Consider the following 24,000-nt stretch of genomic DNA (forward strand, 5'->3'; position numbering starts at 1 on the left):
AACACCACTTGAAAAACATACATTTTCCAGTTTTACCCCAGGAGGGGTGGGGGGAAGACTCACATGTAGTTAAGACGTTGTTATAATTGCGGAGGCAGTGCAGCCCAGTGGTTTAGGCGCTTGCCTTGAGATCCGGAGATCCCGGGTTCAAGACACGTTCTGACCACTCGTTGAATTTGTTCCAGGTTCAATTTCCTGGCTGCACTTGTAAATAGCCAACTGGTTTGCCTCCGGCCAGTTGGGATTCTTAAAGTTGTTCTGTTCAGTGCTCGGAGATATAGCTATTAGCTACTCTAAAAATCCGAGGGTAAATAATGATACTTACTTTACTTTACTTACTCCACAGTCTAGTAGAACGTAACTTATCCTCCCGCTTTTCTTTCTTAACAAAATGAACCTTCGCGCATACGCAATCTCGTTTATTTCAACTTTGTCTGCGACACATTGCTGTTTGGTTGTCCTTCTTTAGGGCTGGTTTCCAATGATTGAGATTGCACGGCAGGAGTTCCAAACAAACCCCCGAAATGTTCTTTATGGCAATAATTGGGCGCCCCTTTTGAGTTACCAGAGGATATTTCAATTTTTCCTCGCGAGATACCCACGCACGAGGGACACGACATGGCCGGCCCAATTTGCCCTAAACACGCAACTTCAAATGGGGACAGCGCCTCCTCAGAAACTAATCATTGCTTGCGGTCTCACCTATTTCTCTCCCATGTATGGCGAAAAGGATCTTGGAAAGGTCCTATGTATAGTAATTAAAACGCGCTTCCCAGGGCTGTCTTTTCTTCAACCTCTACTCGGTGAATTATGAATGAATGAGTTTGAAAGATATTGTTTACGTCCGAGTGCTAAGCACACCATTTGATCAAGTAATCTGACACTGAGTGATAGGAACTAAATGATCTCACCTTTGTTGGAGAATCTAGATCCTCGCAAGTAAGCCTGCTTGTTTTCGTTCTCTACATATTTGGACAGAGTTATTCCTATAAAACTGAGCAACAGGAAAACAATGATCAGCTTCAGAGACATGGTGCGGTTGTCTTCGAGGGTTCTAAGATACATCAGGTAAATGCACGAGGTTAGGCCGAGGTCTTACACCGAATGTTCCAATTTCTTTTCATTTAAGCAGCGTTGTGCGAGTGGCAAATGCGTGATTTCAGTCACAAGATCGGCACTACACTACAGCACGTGTTTATCAGCAGAAAATTGGAACAAGACCTCAAGCCCAGAGAAATCAAGCCTCCAATCGTAAATCAACAATGCGTTGTTTACTCGTTTACATGTGATCTGTGTTATTCAGATTATGTCGGCTTTACAGCTCGACAACCTCATCAACGTATTCTTGGACATAAAAACTCTGCGATGGGTAAACACTTTTCGACAGTCCATAGGGATACAAGCCTCCTCAAAGAAAGCCAATTCCGCATTCTGAAAAAGTGCCAAGGATAATTTTGACTGTCTTGTCTACGAGATGCTTTTCATCAAGGAGCGCAATCCTAGTCTCAACATGCAGACTGATTCCATTCGCGCAAAACTCTTTGTTAAAGGAACCTTCCATTACCTATTGTCTTTTTAGTATTTAAATATTTTTTATCTTTCACTCCTTGATTGGATAATGACGTTAGCGAAACGTCGAAACCTCGTCAACAAATTTTTAATATGCTTTTACGAAATGTTTTATCGCAATTTTTTATCGTGAATTGTTTTTAAAAACCGCTTCTTTTCGAACGTGGCTCGATTCAGGACACAACTTTGTTGAAAGAGCGGCAAAACACTACAACATTATAATTGTTGGGTCGAGCAGAATTGTTGGTCGCAATGTTTGATCAAAAGCAAACTCCATCCAACACTTGATCGAACAAAAAATGTTGGACGAACATATTCCAACATGGGTGGCCAAACGGTCGAACAATGTTGGATCGAGCAAAGTTGGAGCGTTGAATCCAACTTTGTTCGATAGTTTGGTTTAGCTACCAAAATTATATTATCAAATTTCAAATTCAAGTTCTTTTACCATCTCAGCAACTTTCAGTCTACAAAGAATTTTCATCTAAAATGAAGTTTACTTCTACCCGTCGGGAATTTATATTTTAAATTTCTACAAAATTTTGGCATTAATGAAACATCTCGATCTCGACGTGCCAAAAATACGCACATCCCGTGTATTGGCACATTTCAAAGTATAAAGTTGTTTTATATAAGAGGAAAAAATTACCTTGACGTCGCAGGTTTACAAGTACGGCTTTCTGTCTTACTTGTAAATCTGCGACGCTTCATTTCTATGCCCAATTTATTTCCTCTCGCCCCAGCTAACCGCCCCTGGGTCTCCGAGGATGGATGTATATATTTACCGAGACTAAAAAGAATAATCGTTAACCATCTTCAGAGGTACATTAATTGAAGGCGCAATATACCGGAAAGTTGGGAAAGTGGAGTGACAAGGTAGCAATTGTATATTGAATATTGGATTTTGGGTCGACCCTCCAGTAACGCAGAAATTGTTATTGTAAGTAAGATTTATGAAGTTTTCACCAGGCTCAACGAAAAAAAAACCACTAAAGAAATAGAAAAGTCAAACTATCCCAATAAAACCATCTTTATTCATTGTATGTGTTGGTTGACTTGTAAAAAAAGAAAAAGAAAGAAAAGCTATTTTCTCACTCAGATTTGAGTCATCGAGTCTTACACAATCACAGTCTTTTGAGTCTTTTCAGTGCTTTGAAGAAGAAAAACCATGCATCTATCATAAAAGTGGTTTGGAGACCTTACCGAACTGTGCATTACAAATTTGTTTTACATTACACCAAAAGTTAAGTTGAATTTCTGCCGAGCTCTGCTCTATTCAATGGAACTCAATTCTAAAAGTACTAAAGGGTCATGCCCACAACAGTTTGAAAAAAATAATTTAAAAAAAACCCTTAATGATTTTTTTTTATTTGGTCTTTCAACTGTGAGAGCAGACATCATAGCACGCTATAAAATAGATAGCACATTTCTCCAACAGACATGGAATTATTTTAGGCTTTGGTAAATTCTGGCATTCCACAGCTTTACCGCATTTCTTTCGGACGCATTTTAAACAATCCGATACCCCTTTACCTGAAAAATGAAACAAATTCGATCGTCATCGACTACAACGGTTGAAAGAAGTATTAAAACCATTTAAAAGCAATTAGAGAAGTCGATGACACGAATAGTGAACGGCAACGCAATCAGCCAATTACTGGACGCAAATCAAAATAGCAAACGGTCAAAGGCTCTGCGCATGTGCACAACCATTTCCCCAAAAACTTTCTCCAGCAAAAGAAATTGAAAAGTGGCAATTATTTCTCGACCTTAACACTGAAAGACACGAAATTGACTAAAAAGTGAAGTATCATAGTTTGTGTCCACTAGTTTTAGTCGCCTCCCTGCGTTTCTTTCGTAGGTTTTTCCGGCAACGTGTTCCTTAGTTTTGATCTAAATTTGGAAAATGAGGAAGCCGAACGCACTCGTGGATTGTGAACACACTTTTTGGAAAAAAAGGATGACCGTTACCGTGAAAACCCTCAGTAGCATGGTGAGCTTGGAAAAAGACAGAGATTACCCGTCAAGTAAAATATGAAGGTACTCAAAAGAAACTTTGTTCCTACCAGTAACAAAGAAGATTTTCTCGTTTTCGTCTTCTCGCTTTCCACTGAGCTTCATGGGTCCATCCAGTTCCTTCAACGTATTTCTTTCCAAAATCTGAGTGTGCTTGTCTGCGGTTTCTAAAAGTCAGTTGTTGGCAAAACATAAGAACAAACTTGCGGCATCCTTCGATCATCTATTTAAACAACCCCCCCCCCCCCTCCCCTCCGACTTCTTATTTGTAATATATGTTCATAATCCTCCTTCATGTAGCGTATGTTTTATATCTAGAATATATGCAGCAGCAAGTTTCGCGTCATTTTTTTCTGGACATCTGTTTGCTCATTTCTTTCTTAGTTCTTTAGCTCCGTTTCACCCGTTTTCAAGATGCTCAGAACAGTTGCATGACTCAACCATTCTCCTCCGCTGCGCTGGCTCAGTCGTCGCTGAACTCAGCTAAACTGTTACCACGGAAAGGTTACGTTTATACAAACGTTGGCCGTGTAGCACTTATATTTTAAACAGAGTTAACTGAGTAGAGTGTAATGTGAAGTGCTAGATTTCAATCCCATATGAACCATGTGAGCGTTAGCCCTACTGATGGAAATGGGCCCACACAAGGACAGAGAAAAACTCTGACCAGCGTGGGAATTGAACCCACGACCTTCGGGTTAGATCTCCGCCGCTCTACCGACTGAGCTACAAGGTCAGACGGGAGCAGGCTAACGTTAACATCTTCACTTCCCGCGGCCTGCTCCCGTCTGACCTTGTAGCTCAGTCGGTAGAGCGGCGGAGATCTAACCCGAAGGTCGTGGGTTCAATTCCCACCCTGGTCAGAGTTTTTCTCTGTCCTTGTGTGGGCCCATTTCCATCAGTAGGGCTAACGCTCACATGGTTCATATGGGATTGAAATCTAGCACTTCACATTACACTCTACTCAGTTAACTCTGTTTAAACTGTTACCAGCTTGACAGAACACAAACACCACTTGAAAAACATACATTTTCCAGTTTTACCCCAGGAGGGGTGGGGGAAAGACTTACATGTAGTTAAGACGTTGTTATAATTGCGGAGGCAGTGCAGCCCAGTGGTTTGGGCGCTTGCCTTGAGATCCGGAGATCCCGGGTTCAAGACACTTTCTGACCACTCGTTGAATTTGTTCCAGGTTCAATTTCCTGGTTGCACTTGTAAATAGCCAACTGGTTTGCCTCAGGCCAGTTGGGATTCTCAAAGTTGCTCTGTTCAGTGCTCGGAGATATTAGCTATTAGTTACTCTAAAAATTCGAGGGTAAATAATGATACTTACTTTGCTTTACTTACTCCACAGTCTAGTAGAACGTAACTTATCCTCCCGTTTGAAACTAAACAATCTTCAACATCAGTGTTCACAGAAAGAAAAATGCCACCTTTCTTTCTTAACAAAATGAAGCTTCGCGCATACGCAATCTCGTTTATTTCAACTTTGTCTGCGACACATTGCTGCTCGGTTGTCCTTCTTTAGGGCTGGTTTCCAATGATTGAGATTGCACGGCAGGAGTTCCAAACAAACCCCCAAAATGTTACCAGAGGATATTTCAATTTTTCCTCGCGAGATACCCACGCACGAGGGACACGACATGGCCGGCGCAATTTGCCCTAAACACGCAACTTCAAATGGGGACAGCGCCTCCTCAAAAAGTAATCATTGTTTGCGGTCTCACCTATTTCTATCCCCTGTATGGCGAAAAGGATCTTTGAAAGGTCCTATGTATACTAATTAAAACGGGCTTCCCAGGGCTGTCTTTTCTTCAACCTGTACTCGGTGAATTATGAATGAATGAGTTTGAAAGATATTGTTTACGTCCGAGTGCTAATCATACCATTTGATCAAGTAATCTGACAAGTGATAGGAACTAAATGATCTCACCTTTGTTGGAGAATCTAGATCTTCGCAAGTAAGCCTGCTCGTTTTCGTTCTCTACATATTTGGACAGAGATATTCCGATAAAACTGAGCAACAGGAAAACAACGATCACCTTCAGAGACATGGTGCGGTTGTCTTTGAGTGTTCTAGGATACATCAGTTAAATGCTCGAGGTTAGGCCGAGGTCTTAGACCAAATGTTCCAATTTAAGCAGCGTTTTGCGAGTGAGTTTGCCTGATCAAACATCAGCTAACGCAGTTAAAAGGCAAATGCGTGATCTCAGTCACAAGATTGGCACTACACTACAACCCGTGTTTATCAGCAGAAAATTGGAACAAGACCGGCTCAAGCCCAGAGAAATCAAGCCTCTAATCGTAAATCAACAATGCGTTGTTTACTCGTTTACATGTGATCTGTGTGATTCAGATTATGTCGGCTTTACAGCTCGACAACCTCATCAACGTATCGTTGAACATAAAAACTCTGCGATGGGTAAACACTTTTCGACTGTCCATAGGGATACAAGCCTCCTCAAGGAAAGTCAATTCCGCATTCTAAAAAAGTGCCAAGGGCAATTTTGACTGTCTTGTCTAGGAGATGCTTTTCATCAAGGAGCGCAATCCTAGTCTCAACATGCAGACTGATTCCATTCGCGCAAAACTCTTTGTTATAACAACATTCCATTACCTATTGCCTTTTTAGTACTTAAACATTTTTTATCTTTCACTCTTTGACTTGATAATGACGTTAGCGAAACGTCGAAACCTCGTCAACAAATTTCTAATATGCTTTTACATAGCTACACTATGGTGTTATGGCAAGTTTTCTCGGGTAAAAAAAACAAAACAAAACAAAACAAAAACAAAAACAAAGATAGCAGGGATAAGAAAATCAACATTATTTTGCATAGTCATCATCCCGATTACAGCTAAGTTCCCTTGGCGACTAATAACTTCATACACAACGCAATTGTTTTGTTTTCGATATTTAGTGCGGCGGAATCGATTGACATACTTGCTAAATATACCAGCACCCAAGTAGGCCAGAAATGCGAAATTAAAGAAAAATTCGAATAAACTTATACTTATACTTATTTCGAAGACAAGCGTTCGCAGTAAAATTAGAAAGGAAGCTGCGGTTCGCTAAGTTTATTGGCGTCTTATCGCCTTATCAAGTTTCAAGTTCAAGTTTCAAGTTTATTCAAGCTTATTTACTACAAGTTTATGACAAGTATATTACAAAGAAAACAAAAAAAAACAAACCAAAACAAAATTCATAGGAAGATTAAACAAATTAAATGAGGAGCTGAAAGGGTAATGCAAATGTAATAAGTTCGGTTTTCAAGGCACTGATTCAAATCCGATAAATCAACATATTCATTTGCCTCCGAGAGTTTCTGAAGGAGCATATTGTGAATGTTGCGTTTAAATTTCGTTTTAGGCATTTGATTAAATTAACTAGATAGGCTATTCCAGATTCTAACACCATGCCTTGAAAAAGACATATTTTGCTTGTTTATTCTAGAATATTTGAGAAAGAAGTTACCTCTTGTTGATGATCTTGTGATATATGAATGAATATTATGTTGGTAATGAAATAAATTACTTATTTGGGCTGGCGATATATTATTTGAGACGTAATGCATTAAAATGGCAACTGAATTGAAGTAAAGAAGATCTAGAGGTAATAGACTAGAAGATACGAAGAGGGGTATTGCGTGAGTTTTATAATCACAAAAATACATAAGGCGAAGAGCACGTTTCTGAAGACGTAAGATTATGTTTCTGTGAGGCGGTTTTTTCCTGCTCGGCCCCACGCTGTTATACCATGTAATAAATAGAGTTGAATCAGCGATGTGTAAATACGTTGTAAGTTATTAAGTGGTACGAAGTGTCTTAACCTAGCAATAATACCAATCGATATACTTATTTTTGAGGCTATATGTAAAATATGATGTTTCCAGGAGAGATTCTCATCAATAAGAAAGCCCAAGCATTTAACGTAACTTTTACGTTCCAAAGACGTGTAAGAGTTGGTGTGATGATTGAATATTTTTAAGTTAACTTCATATTTGACCATTTTTTTTGTCTTGGTCGAAAAATAACGTAATTAGATTTTTTAATGTTTAGAGATAAAGTTCATCATTTATCGTAGATTCCAGGGATTTGAGGATTTTATCTGCATATAAAAGATTCGTATCGGGGGGTTAGATTTTTCGGTTCGCAAGAATTCAGTTGAAGTTGACTGGAAACTTTGGATCTAACGGCCGGATCTTTTTTCGCAAGGTAAATACAATTTTTATTTAACTTTAAGGATGGCACTTACGGGCCACCGTAGTATCGTCTGCGAATAGATAGAACTTCGTTTGGTTACAGCTGTTACAAATATTTATTTAACATTTATATAAACGAGGAAGAGCAGAGGTCCAAGGACTGATCCTTGAGGAACCCCAGATAATACTGTCGCTTTCTTAGATATATTCAAGGGGCCAATTTCAGTTATATTTGCTTACGAGCAGTGAGATTCGAGGTAAACCAGTCATTCACAATTCCGCGTACACCATGCACAATGGTCGAGCTTCTTTAAAAGTATTGTGTGGTCGACTGTGTCAAAAGCCGCAGGTGTACAACTTTCTATCCATATTAGTTTGAATTTGATTAATGATTTCCAAAATAGCATGTTCCGTAGACCGATTTCACGAAAACCATACTGTGACTCATGGAGAATACCGAACTTTTCAAGAAAAGCTTTCAACCGATTATACATCATGCATTTTTTCGAAGATCCGGTTGAAGACTGAAAGCAGTGATATGGGTCTATAGTTAGATGGGTCAGATTCATCATTACTTTTGTAAATTGGGATGACTTTAGCAAGTTTTAATTTTGAGGGATATATTCCTTGTTCAACCGACATGTTACGGACAGGGGATGGCTAAGAATATGTCTTGCTGATCGAGTGGGAAAAGAGTATAATCCATGAGCCTTGTTTAATGGAGTGTTCATAATTTCAGACTCTGTTTCAGTTTGTGTTACTGGATTGAAAAGAAAGAATCAGCATTACGTGATTTTAGGAGATAATCAAGAAATTTCTTCTTCGAGTTTGGCATTTTGGAAGCTAGGCTATGACCAATTGAAGAAAAATTATTATTCATAATGTCAGGGAGTTCTGAAGAATTCATGATATGAAATTTGATCATTTCCAGGACGTTTAAGCGAGGTTATATGTTTAATATCTTTACGTTTGCGATCTAAGAGATTGTTCATACCTTCCCAAGTCTTTTTAATGTTAGTTAGGTTATCTTCGAAATAGTTGTGGAAAAAATTTCGTTTACTTATTCGTGTGAACATCAGTATTTTGTTACGATATACTTTGTAGGTTTTAATGTCACCAGAATAATAGAGTGAATTCTTGATCTTAATTGATCTTCTAATACCCTTTGTTATCCAGGGTTTTCTTTGTTTTTTTAAACTGCGTTTTGAAATTGGCTTTAATGCAGCGTGCTTATTGAGAAGCTTGTTTAATTTATGTGGAATGAAGAGAATGATTTGTTTACGTCTGCCTTATTGCAAACTATGTATGTCCATTAAGTCAACTTGAGATAACTCATTTAAGAAGTTTGCCTCTGAGAAATTTGAGAAATCACGAGTCAACCGCTTAAGGTCCCGGCTTAAGTTTCGGTACCGTTGATCATGGAGATCTAGATTAGTAAAAGAATTTAGTATGCAAAATTGAGAAAGGTGGTCCGTTAGATCCGAGACTATGTTACCACTACAGATACTATATCCTAGATTGTTAATAAAGATGTTATCAATTAATGAGTAAGAGTTGTTGTTAACTCTTGTTGGCTTGTCAATCGACTGTCGGAGTCAGGTTAAAGTGCCCCTGTGACCAAAAAATCAATTCATATTTTTCTTTGGATTTCAAAACTATGTTAACAAAACACTAAGTGACCCACGTTTTAAGCCTTGATTTCAAAAAGACACCTCTTTATTTTAAATGTAATTTTCCTATTTAATGGTCCGCCATTACTAACATTATGTTCTTGAGAGAGCTGGATCGAGGAGAAAATGACGTCAAAGGCTCACTAGTTTAAGAATGCAAAACGTGTGTACGCCGCAGAATTAATATGCAGCACGGGGGTTTTGGGCTTTCAGACTTTTAAACTCACGTTTTGCATATATAATAAGCTGCGTTCACACGCTGAAATTTTAAGCTAGTGAGCCTCTGACGTCACTTTTCCCTGGATCCAACCCTCTGAGGTCCAATCGGTCAGTTTTGAACGTGAGTAATGGCGGACCGTGAAATCCAAAACTTACACTCATAGTAAACGGCCTTTGGATAAAAATCAAAGCTCAAAATTTTGCCAGTCAGGTGTTAAGCAAACACATTTTCAAAATCTGAAGTAAAAAACGAAGTGGTTTTTTTGATCACAGGGGCACTTTAAAAGTTTGCAGATGTAATTGTAAAGACAGAATAAACTTTTGGGCGTGAGTATTAGTATGGTAATGGCGAAGACTTATGTTAAAGTCTCCCATTAGAATAATCTGTTTTCCAGTGGCACTAAGTTTTTCCATTGTCAAATCAAAATATTCCTGGAAATTGGCCATGTGCAGAAATCAGATCGCTGTAATTGTAATATGGAAGCTCGCTTAGGAGATTCGTGATTTGATTCGCTCAAGAACTTAACGCACTCGAGGAATTTAAAACTAGACTTGAAATCAAGTCAAGTCGAGATCCTTTATTTAAACACAATCGGTGTTAAAGCAACTACATGCTTGTGGGGTCATGTAGTAACTATAATGAAAACGCAGTACAAGAGTACGAAGCTATGTGTCAAATTATCAAAACAAAACTCTAAAGCTTTTGTTATACGCAGTTTGGCAACTATTGCCGGTGGTGCCTTGTAATTTGTATGTGTCGCTTTAAATGAATTATTCGCACGAAAACAATTTTAAAGAACCGACACTTGGGAAGGACGTCGCATAATGCAACCGAGGGACAGAGCGCAAAAACCACTGATTGGCCAGAGGATAATGACGTAAATTGGCTTTGTTCGCGTAACTGCGCCTGCGCAAACTCGAAACATTTGTGCAATTCGAAGTGGAAGTAATGATCAACCCTTGTTTAATGTACCTGTCAGTGTAAGTCCTCCCCACCCCGGGAAAACATTGGGCATAGTTGGGGCTTTGTGGGGTCTTTGACTCTTTGCCTCGCCCGAGGGGGTGGGGGATTAATTCATTTTTTTGCGTTGCCTTCCCGGAGAGGTGGGGGATTAGTATATTTTGGCCTTTTCTTTTCCCTATGGGGTGGGTGATTAGTACATTTTAGTTTGTTGCCTTGTTCGAGCAAGAAGGAGTAAGGATACTTTAATGACCCGGGGGCCGTTTCTCGAAAGTCCCGAAACTTTACGGGCCATTTTCGGGTGTCACAATTCCCTTTGTAACTTAAGAACAGAGGGCATTTACTTCGTCAAACTTCACAGTTATTTTGCTTTTTCTTACCTTGAAAACATGTTAAAAGATCGGCTTTCCAAAACAAGCGGTTGGCAATTTTACAGATGGCTTCTCGGTCCCGAAAAGTTTTCGGGACTTTCGAGAAACGAGCCCCCGGTTGGAAAGGGGTCAAAACATGCAGAGTAGGAAGTAGCAAGGGTTGACAGACCTACACAACTCCTTAACGGGTGAGACTTTTGTACCATATTTTTGGTTTTTAATTGACCTCTTTAAAGCTTTGCTCTTACGAGCATGTCTTTTAGGAATTTTCCCCTTTGAAAAGGTATGAGTGATGGCTGGTTTTGTATCAAAAGCCAATTTTTTAATAAAACATGTTTAAGGTTTGGCACTGCCGGGTGATACTGTGTCACAAAACCCGGGGCAAGATAATTATGATCTTTAGAGATGACATTCCTTTGCTTCGGCGGTGATTCCCTTTCTGTGAATTTGAAGTCTGATAGAAGTGTCTCAATCAGACGTTTCGGATAACCTCTAGCACGGAGACATGATTTGAATTTGTAACTGTTCTCTTCAAAAGTTGTTCTTGAAGAATTGGCGCGTAGAAGTCTTCCGGGCTTCGCCCTTCACGAAACCTTTTTTGACACCTGGTGAGTGGAGGAAAAATGAGTGTACTGAAAGGTTTCAGTCAGCTTGAAGTGTGTTTTTATATCCAGAATGGATTGATTTTGAAAGCGTTTGCCTCTGTATACAACAGTGTCTGGAAATGTGGCTTCAGTGTTTGAGATCTCAGCCATAAATTTGATGGTAGGGTGGTGTGAGTTTCCCTGTGTGATGAACTTTTCTATATCCGGTTTGCTGACATCGCACAACGAATAAAAATGTCGTCAATGTATTGTTTCCAAATCATTGGCTTTATGACGCTTTTGCTAAGAATCTGTGTCTCAAGATCGGCCATAAAGATATTTGCAAAGGCAACGGCCATTTTAGTAACCATGGCGGTACCATGAATTTGTAGATAGTTCTTTCCGTTGAACTGGAGAGAATTCTTTTTGAGTATGAGTCTTAGCATTTCTTTGATATAGTTTGTGGGGATTGGAGGGTCATTTTTGTGAAAGTTTTCGTATGCCTTGTATAATGTATTGATTTCCTTTTCCTGTGGTATATTTGTTTATTATATGACTAGCTCCATGAGCGGGCAAAATGAACCAAATCCCCCGCTGTGATTGGCTACCTGAGCAGGCAAGATGGAGCTATACTGCCCGCTCGGGATTACTCGCTTGGTCCCGCAAGATCAAAGATCATTTTTTGGTGTTTTATCCCATGTAATAAATCTTTCGTTGTATTGATGGACGGTTTTTTTGTCCCCTTTATGTGGGGGGTTATCCTCATTTTGGTAGGGATTAGACCCAAAAATATGTCCCCTGTATGTAGGGCATTATCCTTGTTTGGTTTTGCTTTGTGGCTAATGTCCCATGTTTCCCCGGGGTGGGGGTTTACGGTGACAAGTGCATTATTCTGAAAACGACAAATGATTAACATTCTTTCCCGTAGTTTATTCAGTTGACACAATGTAATCACGTGCCCCTTTATGGTTGCCTTGCACTTGATCGATTTCTTCCTTTTGACAGAACATCATGACCTTTTACTTCATTAATGAAAGTCAGAGACTGCATAAATTTTCGTGTTTTTACAATTGACTGTCACTAATCTTTCGATGAGAATTCGATTCAGAGTTAAATATAAAAACTTTGTTATTTTTTTTCTTCATCTGTCTTTTGCCTTGTCATTTACTGTTAACTCCCGGCTTTTACGCTACTTTTTGGTGCAAATGTAAAGCCAAAAAATGTTTTGACCTGGCATCAGATTAGACTAAAAAGAAGAGGAATTATGAAGCGGAAACAACATCTTAGTGTGTGCAATAGGCCACTTGCACTAAGAGGTCACGTGACCAATGCTTCCCTTAAACAGTGAGTTGTAATCTTGCTGTTGCCAAAAATTGACAGAACACATAAAAATTATCTTACACGCGAAATTTGAGAGGAAAGGCATTTAAGGGAGATATTTTTTGGTACTTTGATTTTTCAACAAAGTAGCATGATTTGTCTTGGCCTCCATGTTGGAGGGCATACTCTTGCCCTCCAACATGGCGGCCAAAACTACTTTTTGCTTATATCTTGTTAAATGTTTGATAGTTGAGTTCAAATGTGCCATAAACGTTACCACATCATCTTTTCAACATTTTCCTTGAAGTTCAAGTGCGAAATTTGTGTCAGAAAGCGGTAATTCATAATTTTAAAAAATCAAGTTTTGGTCACGTGACCAGCTACGGACTTGCTCATTTTAAGCAAATGGTGCGGGTTTGAAAAACCAAACCACTATTATTTTGTTTAAGAGATGACCCACTAATACTGTTTTGAAGGCAAAATCAGTCTGCATATAGAAAAGGCCACAGTACCGAGACCGCACTCCTAAAAGTCCAGAATGACATACTAATGAATATGCATGAACCGCCAGCACGTGACACTTTTAGTTCTTTTAGATCTCAGTGCGGCTTTTGATACGGTAGACCACAAAATCTTACTTCATCGTCTACATTCGAGTCTTGGTATCACAGGAACGGCTCTGAAGTGGTTTGAGTCGTGCCTTTCCTACCGATCACAACGCGTCTTTTCAGGAGGCTGTCTTTCTGACAGTATCGAGCTACCATATGGTGTGCCTCAGGGCTCATGTCTGGGACCTCTGCTATTTACCATTTATTCTAGCAAGTTATTTGAGGTGATAAAACATCATCTCCCTGTAGCACACGCATATGCTGACGATACACAGCTCTACTTGTCCTTCAATCCTAACACCTCATCAAGTCAATCTGAAGCAATTAAAGCGATGGAACTCTGCATAAAGGCAATCAGAGCATGGATGATTACTTACAAGTTAAAGTTAAACGACGACAAAACTGAATTCTTAATAATCGGTACACGACAACAGCTTAGCAAAGTTCATATCGAGAAGTTATCAGTCGGTGATGTCAGCGTTGCTCCTGCTACTGTTGCAAGAAATCTTGGAACTTGGTTTGATACCAACCTCAGCTTAGTGACATTGCTAAGACATGCAAGGCTGCTTTTTATCATTTACATAATATAAGACGTATCAGGAAATTTCTTACTATGAAGTCCACCAAGGTACTAGTGCATGCTTTCATAATGGGACGCATTGATTATTGTAACAGTCTTCTTTATAGTTTACCGGTCACTCACATCAATAAGCTGCAAAGAGTGCAAAATGCTGCTGCTAGGCTGATTTGTTCAATTCCGCGCTTTAGCCACGTAACTCCCGTTTTATACTCTCTACATTGGTTACCAGTTCAATTCAGAATTGATTTTAAGATTTTAATAATAACTTTTAAGGCCATACATGATCATGCACCTGAGTATACCTGTATATGTAATCTTATTCATATTAACAATCCTTCCACTTATAGTCTCCGGTCTAATTCTGAACTTTTGTTAGCTCCTCCGTCCACGAAAACTAAGAAAACACTCGGTGACAGGGCTTTCACTGCTGCTGCGCCATCACTTTGGAACAAACTGCCGAGTGAAATACGGGAGGAGGAAAATTTTGAACGTTTTAAGTCTAAATTAAAGACATTTTTATTTACAGCAGCTTACACTATGAAAACCTCGTGATATTTATAGATATATATATATATTTTTTTAGTCTTTTTATTATATCCAGAATTGTAAATAACTATTTTTTAACTTTTTTAACTTGTTTTTTTAATCTTCGTTTTTACATTTTTTTTTCCTTTGTAAGGCGCATTTGATCATATTCACATGTTAATTTGCGCCTAGGAAATATTAAATATTATTATTTATTATATCATGTAACTTTCATTTTCATAAAAACGATGTCACATGACCTCTTAGTGCAAGTGGCCTATAAACGTTTGCTTTAGTACAACTGCAAGACATGCAGGAAAACGTCCGTCAGAGCAATTTGCAATTAGTTTTTTTGCAGACTATTTATTTAAAGAAGAAAAGAGTGAATTTTACTCAGGGGCGTGTTTTATCATCTCTAAACTGAATTTATTACCAAAGCTTAAAACTAAAAGACCTCAAAATGGGACAGGACATTACAAAATAATTAAAAGTGTGAACGTGTGAGTAAAAGGGCCTCTGCTGGCACGACATCTGGGTGACCCCTCAAATGGTCATAATGACCCCTGATTTGAAAAAAATAACTGGAATGCTGTAGTTCAATAACACAATTCCGTGCCTTCTGTTTTTCTGTAACGCGTACCACAGGCAACCCAGTGTACGCTTCAGAGAAGCGTCTAGTTTTTTTACAAAACCTTTCATCGATCGATCCTGTCTTGGGTTCCAGCCCTTCCCCGACATGTCACGCAAAATCGTGACAAACTAAATTTTCCAAGAGCTTCTCAACATCACATCGATTTTACTCGTTTAGATCATCGGTGACCCCTATTTTTTAAGACATGAATCACTTACTCTTCTTACAATCTACAAAATATGATGAAATAAAAAAAATCGCAATGTACGAAGTTATCTTTTTAAAAAAAATTTCTTTCCTTGTGTCCTGAGTTCCGGAAGTGGTTACAATAGGTAGCGCTTGCGAAACACTAGTTGAGGATTAACTCTACAGTTTACGACACCCCCAGCGGCATACAATTATCTAAAAAACCCTCTCCTATATTTCTATGCACAGAAACATTCATTCTAAAATATTATTTTTATGATTTTCAACGGATGAAAAGATGAGGCTACATCTCGTTATGATGACCTACCTGTGGAAATTAGGGCATTTTTCCCTTGCCTTTTTCTCCGAAACAAAGTCGGTGACCTCCCAATGACCTAACTTCAGGCAAGAAATGAAACAAATTTCAATGTGGGAAGATTTTCGCACGAACGTCCTTTCTTGAATACTCGTGTTTAGGTACTGACCGTTGGAACACCTTCCACGTTACCTTGGTAAAAATCTTAAAGTGGCAATCGCTAAAGTAGCAGATAACACAGGAACCATTGACCTGGACTCATCTTCTGGGAAAACAATATATCTACTGTGAAAGAAGGAAAAGTGTATTCTGTCAACTCACTTCAGGTTCGCCAATGGATGGGCAAGAAAAAACTTTCAACAGTGTCCATTTCAGCCTTTACACTTGACAGCCAAGATGACATCCAGGCTTCAGCTGAAATACAAGATCAGAACGATACCACTACCACTGTTACAATTGCCAAGAATCATTCCGTTTAGAAACTTGAACGTTTCCTAAAATGCGTCAAGTGCACCAGAAAAGTCTTACAGCCAATGGTGACAGGTGTGGCTATTTTATGAGAACAGCCGATTTCGAAAAGCGCCGGCCACCATCGTGGTTGAGGTAGATGGAAAAAGCCTCTCTTCCTTACAGTCTTTAATGAGGTGCTTAACAACGTAAACAACCGATTCCAAAGTGTGTGAAACTCTCCTCCTGCTTGATAACATCACCATAACCTACGACAACAATTCACTCATCGTTTCAGTCATAAACAAAGTAAGATTTAACCATAGCTTGAGAGACAGCCATTTATAACGTTGTTATTATTGCCTTTTATTATATGGCTTGTGTTTGTAGCCGATATAACACGCTCTCTGATTGGCTAATTGTGACTGAATTGTAGGGCATTATTCTCCCGTAATGCCCACGGGCCGATTACGGGCTTGCAAAAACAAAGCAAAAGGTAATCAAAAAGCCATATCATAAACTACTTACTAACCGAGCTAGCTCGAGCCGTATTGGGGAATATTGGCCCTCGGTCGTTTTTGTACGGACCTCACTGCGCTCGGGTCGGTACTGCAACGACCTCGGGCCAATATTCCCCAGTACAGCCCTCGCGCTCGGTTAGTAAGAAGTTAGTAATATGCTCTTCGGGTAATCTGTAAGATAGCATTTTTTGTTACTTCGAGACGACCTTTACGTTTTCCAAAACTTGAATATAAGAACATCACGTTGTTGTTATGTTTTCCCGTCTACTCTTAGAAAAAAGAACGTTCATGAAAGGATTTTTAAGTTGAATATATTCCATTTGTACGTCATGAGCTCCGTTAGATCTGCTTTTTATATTAGGCTGATTTAGCAACAGAACGGGAACGTCAGTGGCGACGGCGCGCGCAGAAAAAATACTAATGAGAATTCAGAATAGAGTAGACTCCACTCTTTTCTTCTCTATTCTAAATTGTCATCGGTAGTTTTGCTGCGCGCGACGTCGACACTGACGTTCCCGTTCTGTTGCTAAATCAGCCTACTGTAAACTTATCGTTGATACCTTATCACGGGCAACTTTTTCAATACGTCTTGATCTTGTAATTTGTTAAGCGTTCTTATCGTTGTTTTTATGAAGGAACCATAAATGATGTTATCGTTACATTAGACTAACACTTTTGTTGTATAACATTAAATTCCTTGAACCTCAAGCTTGTCTCAGTCCAGAAAAACGCCAAAAGAAGAATTTGGCCAATAGAGTGATCTTTCTCGAATCGTGAAATACATATTGCAAAAATAAATTGTAATTGTTACACAGGGGGTTCTCCCATCAGACTTGATTGTAATCAAGGAATAAATTTCAACATTACTTACGTATCTTTGTTTTCTTTCTCATTCTTTCAATCGGCCGCCATTTTGAATTTAAAATAAGCAGCCAGAGGCTACGAGGTCTGGAAACGAGACGCGCTCGGAGAATACGAATTTTTACCCATGCCATTAACTCTTTCATGGGTGAATTATTCAGTAAGCAAAAAAGCGCCTTGTTTTCGACTTGCAGAGAGAATTAAAATGATGTTATTATTTTCCCTAAGACCGACACTCTTTCTTTTTAGTCAACAACTCAAAATTTCATATTTTTCATAGAAGCTTTGCTTCTCGGCCAAATATTAATTTTTCGGTTAAAATCTCAGCCTCCCGAAGGGCTTTATGTACTAAATAGTCTTAACTGTGGCCGAGTATAATAGAATGACAAGCAATTTTATATGCAACCGAGCCGTTTTCGGGTTTGGGTTACGCTCCAGGCCTCCCGTTTAAATTGAAAATGGCCGCGCAAGAAATCTAATCGCAAATTAGAGCCCCCGTGCTGTTACACCATTATCCAGGTATTATATCATAATGACTAGTGCATTAAGGAAACTTCAGCCTGCCATTTTCAAACTATCGCGGTAACTTGCATATCCACGAGTAACGACAGCGCCGCTTTGATTTTATCTCCAATGGCCGCCACATTATGTTCACAAAACCAACAAAAGCATTAGCAAAAATGCATGATAGTTAGCACGTCTTTCTTTAGCTAATTAACGTGGCGATTAAGTTACAATCTGCCACAGACACGAGTCCGGCACGTCAATACATATACACACCTTTCTAATACCAAGTAATCTACCAAAAATAGCAGATGTGTTCAACGCCCCCTTCACAAAGTCATGGCTTCAATAGTTGCTGACATCTTACGATTGACATTTAAACTTTTGCTTTGCAAGATCCGAGATAAAGGAGCCGAGAAACTCAAACATGGCGATGTGAGCGATGAGCAATTCAGAGATTTCATCGTCCGCGAACTCACAGCTATCTGCGAAAAACTGGAAGGATTGTGCAAGATAGACTTGATTGCTTCAGCAAACTTCTTCAAAGACGGCGTCAGTTTGATGTATCACAGCTTCGGAAAATGCAGGCCACAAATTAAAATTGAAGTCTACAACTTGAAGCGATTTTGATGACACCAGCCTTGTTGACACTGAGGTCACAAATAGAGCTGGATGAGTGGACAATTCTGCACCTGATGTCGGACGGCCTGCTTTTCTACAAAGTTCATTCGGAGAATACGTTCTTCACTGAAGCGAAGGAATTTCTTAAAAAGGCTGCAGACAATGCCACTAAGGCCTTCAGCAATGAAGGTCAGGATGTATACGATCGTGTTTTGTCCATGAAATTTAGAGTAGCTGCAACCGTACTTCAATTTATCGATCAACCGGAAGTGGCTGTGGTCTTGTCCGACTTACCGGAAGTCCGCGAGGCATTTTCTACGTTTGGCCTAACAAAGAATTTGAAGAATTTTCAACCTCTTTGTGTCAAGTAAGGCATCATATTGTGCCCGACCATTTGGAATATTGACATCTGACACCGGAATTTTGATCAAGAAATATTATGTTACAGTACTTGACGTATCATGCCCCATTCTAAACCGAATAGTTCTCCGTCCTTCGGACTTCGCACTAATTATTGTAATGACTACTTAATTTAAACATTGAAGCAAGGTTTGAATAAAACAGCAAATACAAAAGAAGGTAGGGGTGGGGAAAATTGGAGAAGATTAAAATGGATTTTGATTGGGATTTAATTTAAATTCTGTGTGCTCGACGCTCATTTTTTTGCCACAAAGCTTGATTTGAGATGTTTAAAATAAAAGTACTTTCTGGCTTAACATTAAGTTGCATAGCAAGTAGGGGTGAGTAATTGTTATTACACAAAATGGTTAAACTACACAAAATAAACTGCACTGCCATCAGACACAGCCCCTTTGAAGAGCTGGTAGGCATTAAAGGGGCACTATCATGCTTAATTTGCTGTTTTTAGGTCAAAAAATGGGGCGCTGCTAAACACAGGAACGGAACGGAACGGAATATACCGAAATAAACCGGAGTATGCCGGAATGAGGCGGAATAACACCGCAATGAAACGAAATGAACAAGAATGACCTGAATGAAATGAACCTGAAAATGCCAAAATTTGGTGTCTTAGTTATACGTTAGCGCCGACCGATTTTCGTTTGTTTAGGCTTTTGTTGTGTCACGTGATTCCCTAAGGGATTGCATTTGTTTTTGCCTTTTGTAAAATTTGGAGCACCTCGGTCATGAGAAACATTTGACAGGTATATCCGTCGCTAAAGGAATAGTTATTTGTTGTGGAAGTAATATTTTTTTCGTGAACAAATACAGTTGAAGAGCAACAGAATATTCTAATAGACCTTTTTGCAGATACGGCGGCCATTTTGATTTCTATTGTTTCAAATAGTTCAAATAGTTCAAATGGTTCAGCGAACCATAAACTAATTACCATTGCTGCTTGTCTGCTTCCCACGACCACACGTGATACAGATATTCAGAAATAGATTGGCGCAAACGGCCGGAAAACTCTTTTTTTCTTTCCGATTGCTGGCAATAATGCCGTCGAACCTGATCGCAGTGTTTCCTTGTTTGAAGAAAGAAGTCAGAAGCACAGAAAAAAGATCGCTCGTTGATAATATATTAACATGAAGAATTGTGAGAACATATCGTGACTCGTTCCAAGCCTTGTTACTTCCACTTTAATGTAAACTGTTTTTTTTTTCTCTGTCCTTGTGTGGTAGTGGTAGTGGTAGTGGTAGTGGTAGTGGTATTGGTAGGAATGTGGGTTCATTTGCATTAGTAGGGCTAACGCTCACATGGTTCATATGGGATAGAAAACTAGCACTTCGCATTACACTCTAATCAGTTAAGTCTGTTCAAATATAAAGTGCTACAAGGCCAACGTTTGCAAAAACGTAATCCTTTCTTGTACTTGTACATGTTCATTGCCGTGACTTTAACATCTTCAGTTCCCACGGCCTGCTCCCGTCTGACCTTGTAGCTCAGTCGGTAGAGCAGCGGTGATCTAACCCGAAGGTCGTGGGTTCAATTCCCACCCTGTTCAGAGTTTTCTCTGTCCTTGTGTGGGCCCATTTCCATTAGTAGGGCAAACGCTCACATGGTTCATATGGGGTAGAAAACTAGCACTTCACATTATACTCTAATCAGTTAAGTCTGTTCAAATCCCCACCCCCACAGGCTACGTAGGTCCACTTTCTTGTTCACCAACGATTAAAAAAAAAATTTAAAAAACGACTGATATAGTATATTTCTGTTCTGATTCACTGTTTGTGTAGTAAAAATGAAATAAATAAAAAGTGCATGTGCCACACACTTTTAACAGAGCCAGCATGACACAAGAGAGGCTCTCTTTACTGGCTCTTACGTGTATCTAACAGACATTGATCCGCTGTTTGCTAAGAAGTACCCAATTAAGGAAGCTTGAGCTTGACATACTGCTAAAAGATCATGATGATCAGTCACGGTTTGCTACAGCAAACCCCAGTGAATAATTCGGATTTTCAACTTTATTTTTATTTTTGCTCTTTTGAAATAGATAGTGACTGATTATTACTATTTTGTAATTATACTTAAAGTAGTCTCTGCGAAAAAAAATCCAGTTTGAATTTCAAACGTTTGAGTAATATCCACGTTTTTAAGTTCGCTTTTGGATGCCTGTTTTCATATCATACTGCCTTCGAAACGAACAAAATGCTAATTTTAAAAATTTCACGGGGGGAGGGGGTGGGGATTTCCCCTGGATACCCTTACAGGCCCGCTCCTCCCACGCGGGGCAACCTCTTCCAAAAACGGGCCTGTAAATTATCAGTGTAGCCCGCACAGGAATCATGCTATTTGCTGGCTCTAACATTAGTCAGCTGTATTGGCCACTAAACGTAAGGTCGCGCAGAATACCAAGCAAATAACTAGCGATTCAGGACAGGTCGGACCGCGATTCAGTGTTTACCGGATCAAATATAACGGATTCTGAATGGCCAGCAAAAATCCGAATTGAACTTTCGTCAACGAAACGTCTTGAAATACGAGTCGCAGTTATCGCAGTTTCAGGCAAATGGGAAAAGATATTTTACTTCTTGTTAGAATTATTACGCTTTGAATTAAAACGTGATCATGAAGTTTTGCCACGGGGTTACGAAAAGCAAGATATATTTGATCACTTCCTGTTGTCATGAGTGAATTAGGGTTTGACGTAAGGGCATCACGATTCGGTTATTTTTGAAAAATCGTTTGTTTGTTTTCTGCAGTTCAATACACATTTCCGCTTTGTGTGATACTGTTCAACTCAATAAAAAGAAACTTCATGAACGAAACACAAGAATTTAGTTTACTGCCGTATCAGAAGTGCCCTGTCACCACGGCAACAGCGTCAATCCGATATGTTGACAACCGTAACGCCAGGCACTTTCAACATGTAATAACCTTATATATCTGCACTAATTGATGTACTATAATATAATTTGAAAATACGCTCAAGATGTATTTCCAGTGCCGACAAAAATTTTGGCCCATTTCTCAAGATAATTTATTTTAATCGGGAAAAAATTATCAGTAAATGTGTGAACACTCAGAGAAAATTTGAAGAATGGTTGTGGCGATGTCAGCAACCTGTCCGATGTGATTCATGGGAGTACTTAAAGAACCCCTCTACGCATGCGTACCGTGGGGTGGTAATTTCACTATTCATGAGTATTTTCAAAAATTGTGCTTGTGTGTATGGTCCCGGTTGAGAAAATCTCCGCTATGTGAACTCGTCGAGTCTTAAAGAAAGTGCCTTGATCAAATTTCCGTATCTTTGGGTTTAACATGGGGGACAGACTCAATTCACATAGCGCCAAGGAAAGTGGCGGCATCGTAAGTTTCCTGTGTCTTAATTAAGCTTAGTTTCTTGGTTGTGTTTATTGCACTAGCTGCTCACAAATACCTTGGAATGATAACAAATTTGCTTCTGGAAAAGGCACAGTACTGAATTAAATGTCTGATTATCTCCAGCTCAATCGCATCACTTCCATGCGAAAAGAGAAAAAGAAACACAAAGATAAAGACATCAATGGACAGAAGGTGAAGGAGCGATTGCGGAGCACTCAAGAAGAACCAATTTTGGATCAAGAAACGGAGAAGGAGATCGAAAGAATCAAGGATCTGCCTCCAGACGAGTTCAATAAAATGTTTGAAAAAATGTTGGTATGTATCGATAGATTCATATAAGTCTAAGGCCTTGAAGGTGTCATTATATTAGCAGCATGTGAATTATTTGTGGCCAGCTTGGCGCCTCCAATGCAGTCAGTCGATGCATGAAAAATGCTCAGGTTGTTTTGAACATCTGGAGGTGACCTTGATGTGACACAGCTTAAAAGATTTGGCGTCCGGCTCTTCGCTTCTGTCTGGTCAATCGTGGTTTTTGTGCAGTACTTGTGCAATTATTGGTGACGATGCCATCTGTACAAGTTGATGCGTGTGGTCATGATGTTTTTATAATTGCAATATTTAGTTTAAGATGGACCGATTATGAACAATCGTGGTGTTAAGCGACGTTTTTTAGTAAAATTAGAGTTTCTAGGTTCTAGTTTTATTTGTCCATTCGAAATTTTTCAATTCATCCGTGATCTCTACGGGAGTAACCGGAATTTGATTTAACAACATTTTAATGTCCCTTGCACGTTCTGTAATAATAAATTAGTGCAAAAGCTGTGATCGTATTCTCGCTTTAAAAGTCAGTTTTCTAATGTTCTAAGGGTAAAACACCTTCATTTTTGTAATTGTAGTGAAGGGCATGGCAAATGTTTACCCGGCTAAATTCATGAAGAAATCTATCTCTTATTTCGATGGAACCTCTAATCAGAAGTTTATAGTTTTGACTCCTGCAACGATCAGTCACCTTTTTTCAGAGTATCACCATCGAGATAAGAAATACCTCTCTTCAAACATCTTCATTTTTATTGACCTATTCTTTAAGAATTTTATGTAAAACAATGTTATCAAGACCATGTGCCGGCACTGCAAAGTATTGTTTCATTCCGAAAATGGATGCACACTTTGTGGCCTGTTTCAGTTTAGCCATTGTGCTATATTGAGACAGATCACTGTCATTAGTTCTGGTTTAATGGTCCTTTGATGTGTGATGAACTATTACATGGTTGCCAGCATTATGTATTTAAAATAGCTAGCATTAACTAAAGCTTTGAGCTTTACAAATAGCTTCTGAGGTAAAAAAACAACAATATTAATTAATGCATGTCTTCGATATTAATATGTGGTTGTAGACTATAAGATAACCTCTGTGCTTGCCATGTGTCTGCTCGTCTGAACCTGCTGTGAGCCTCTTTATGTTAAGTCAGTATCACTGCGGAGAGCATTATATTACTACTACT

The 24,000-nt window shown here is 39.1% G+C and overlaps 2 protein-coding genes and 1 long non-coding RNA gene across 4 annotated transcripts in view; 1 reads left to right on the top strand and 2 right to left on the bottom strand.

Annotated features, from left to right (window-relative positions):
• LOC137999579 (uncharacterized) overlaps positions 1-1,121 on the bottom strand; it is a 2,395-nt gene extending 1,274 nt beyond the window's left edge. The window contains exon 1 of the mRNA XM_068845396.1: positions 912-1,121. Within this exon, the coding sequence (XP_068701497.1) occupies positions 912-1,065 (154 nt within the window). The 5' untranslated portion in view covers positions 1,066-1,121. The remainder of the gene's footprint in view (positions 1-911) is intronic.
• Positions 1,122-2,581: 1,460 nt separating this feature from the next.
• Positions 2,582-5,794, bottom strand: LOC137999581 (uncharacterized). The gene is made up of 3 exons (XR_011122979.1): positions 5,519-5,794; positions 3,636-3,752; positions 2,582-3,102 (listed from the first exon to the last, which is right to left on the bottom strand). It is a non-coding gene; the product is annotated as an uncharacterized lncRNA (long non-coding RNA).
• Positions 5,795-22,289: 16,495 nt separating this feature from the next.
• Positions 22,290-24,000, top strand: part of LOC137999582 (protein diaphanous homolog 2-like) — a 35,870-nt gene continuing 34,159 nt past the window's right edge. For both annotated transcript variants that reach the window (XM_068845397.1, XM_068845398.1), the window contains exons 1-2: positions 22,290-22,483; positions 22,622-22,813. In XM_068845397.1, the coding sequence (XP_068701498.1) occupies positions 22,436-22,483; positions 22,622-22,813 (240 nt within the window). In that variant the 5' untranslated portion in view covers positions 22,290-22,435. The remainder of the gene's footprint in view (positions 22,484-22,621; positions 22,814-24,000) is intronic.

This window comes from Montipora foliosa, chromosome 4 (assembly GCF_036669935.1).
Source record: "Montipora foliosa isolate CH-2021 chromosome 4, ASM3666993v2, whole genome shotgun sequence".
In the NCBI taxonomy this organism is placed as follows: domain Eukaryota; kingdom Metazoa; phylum Cnidaria; class Anthozoa; order Scleractinia; family Acroporidae; genus Montipora; species Montipora foliosa.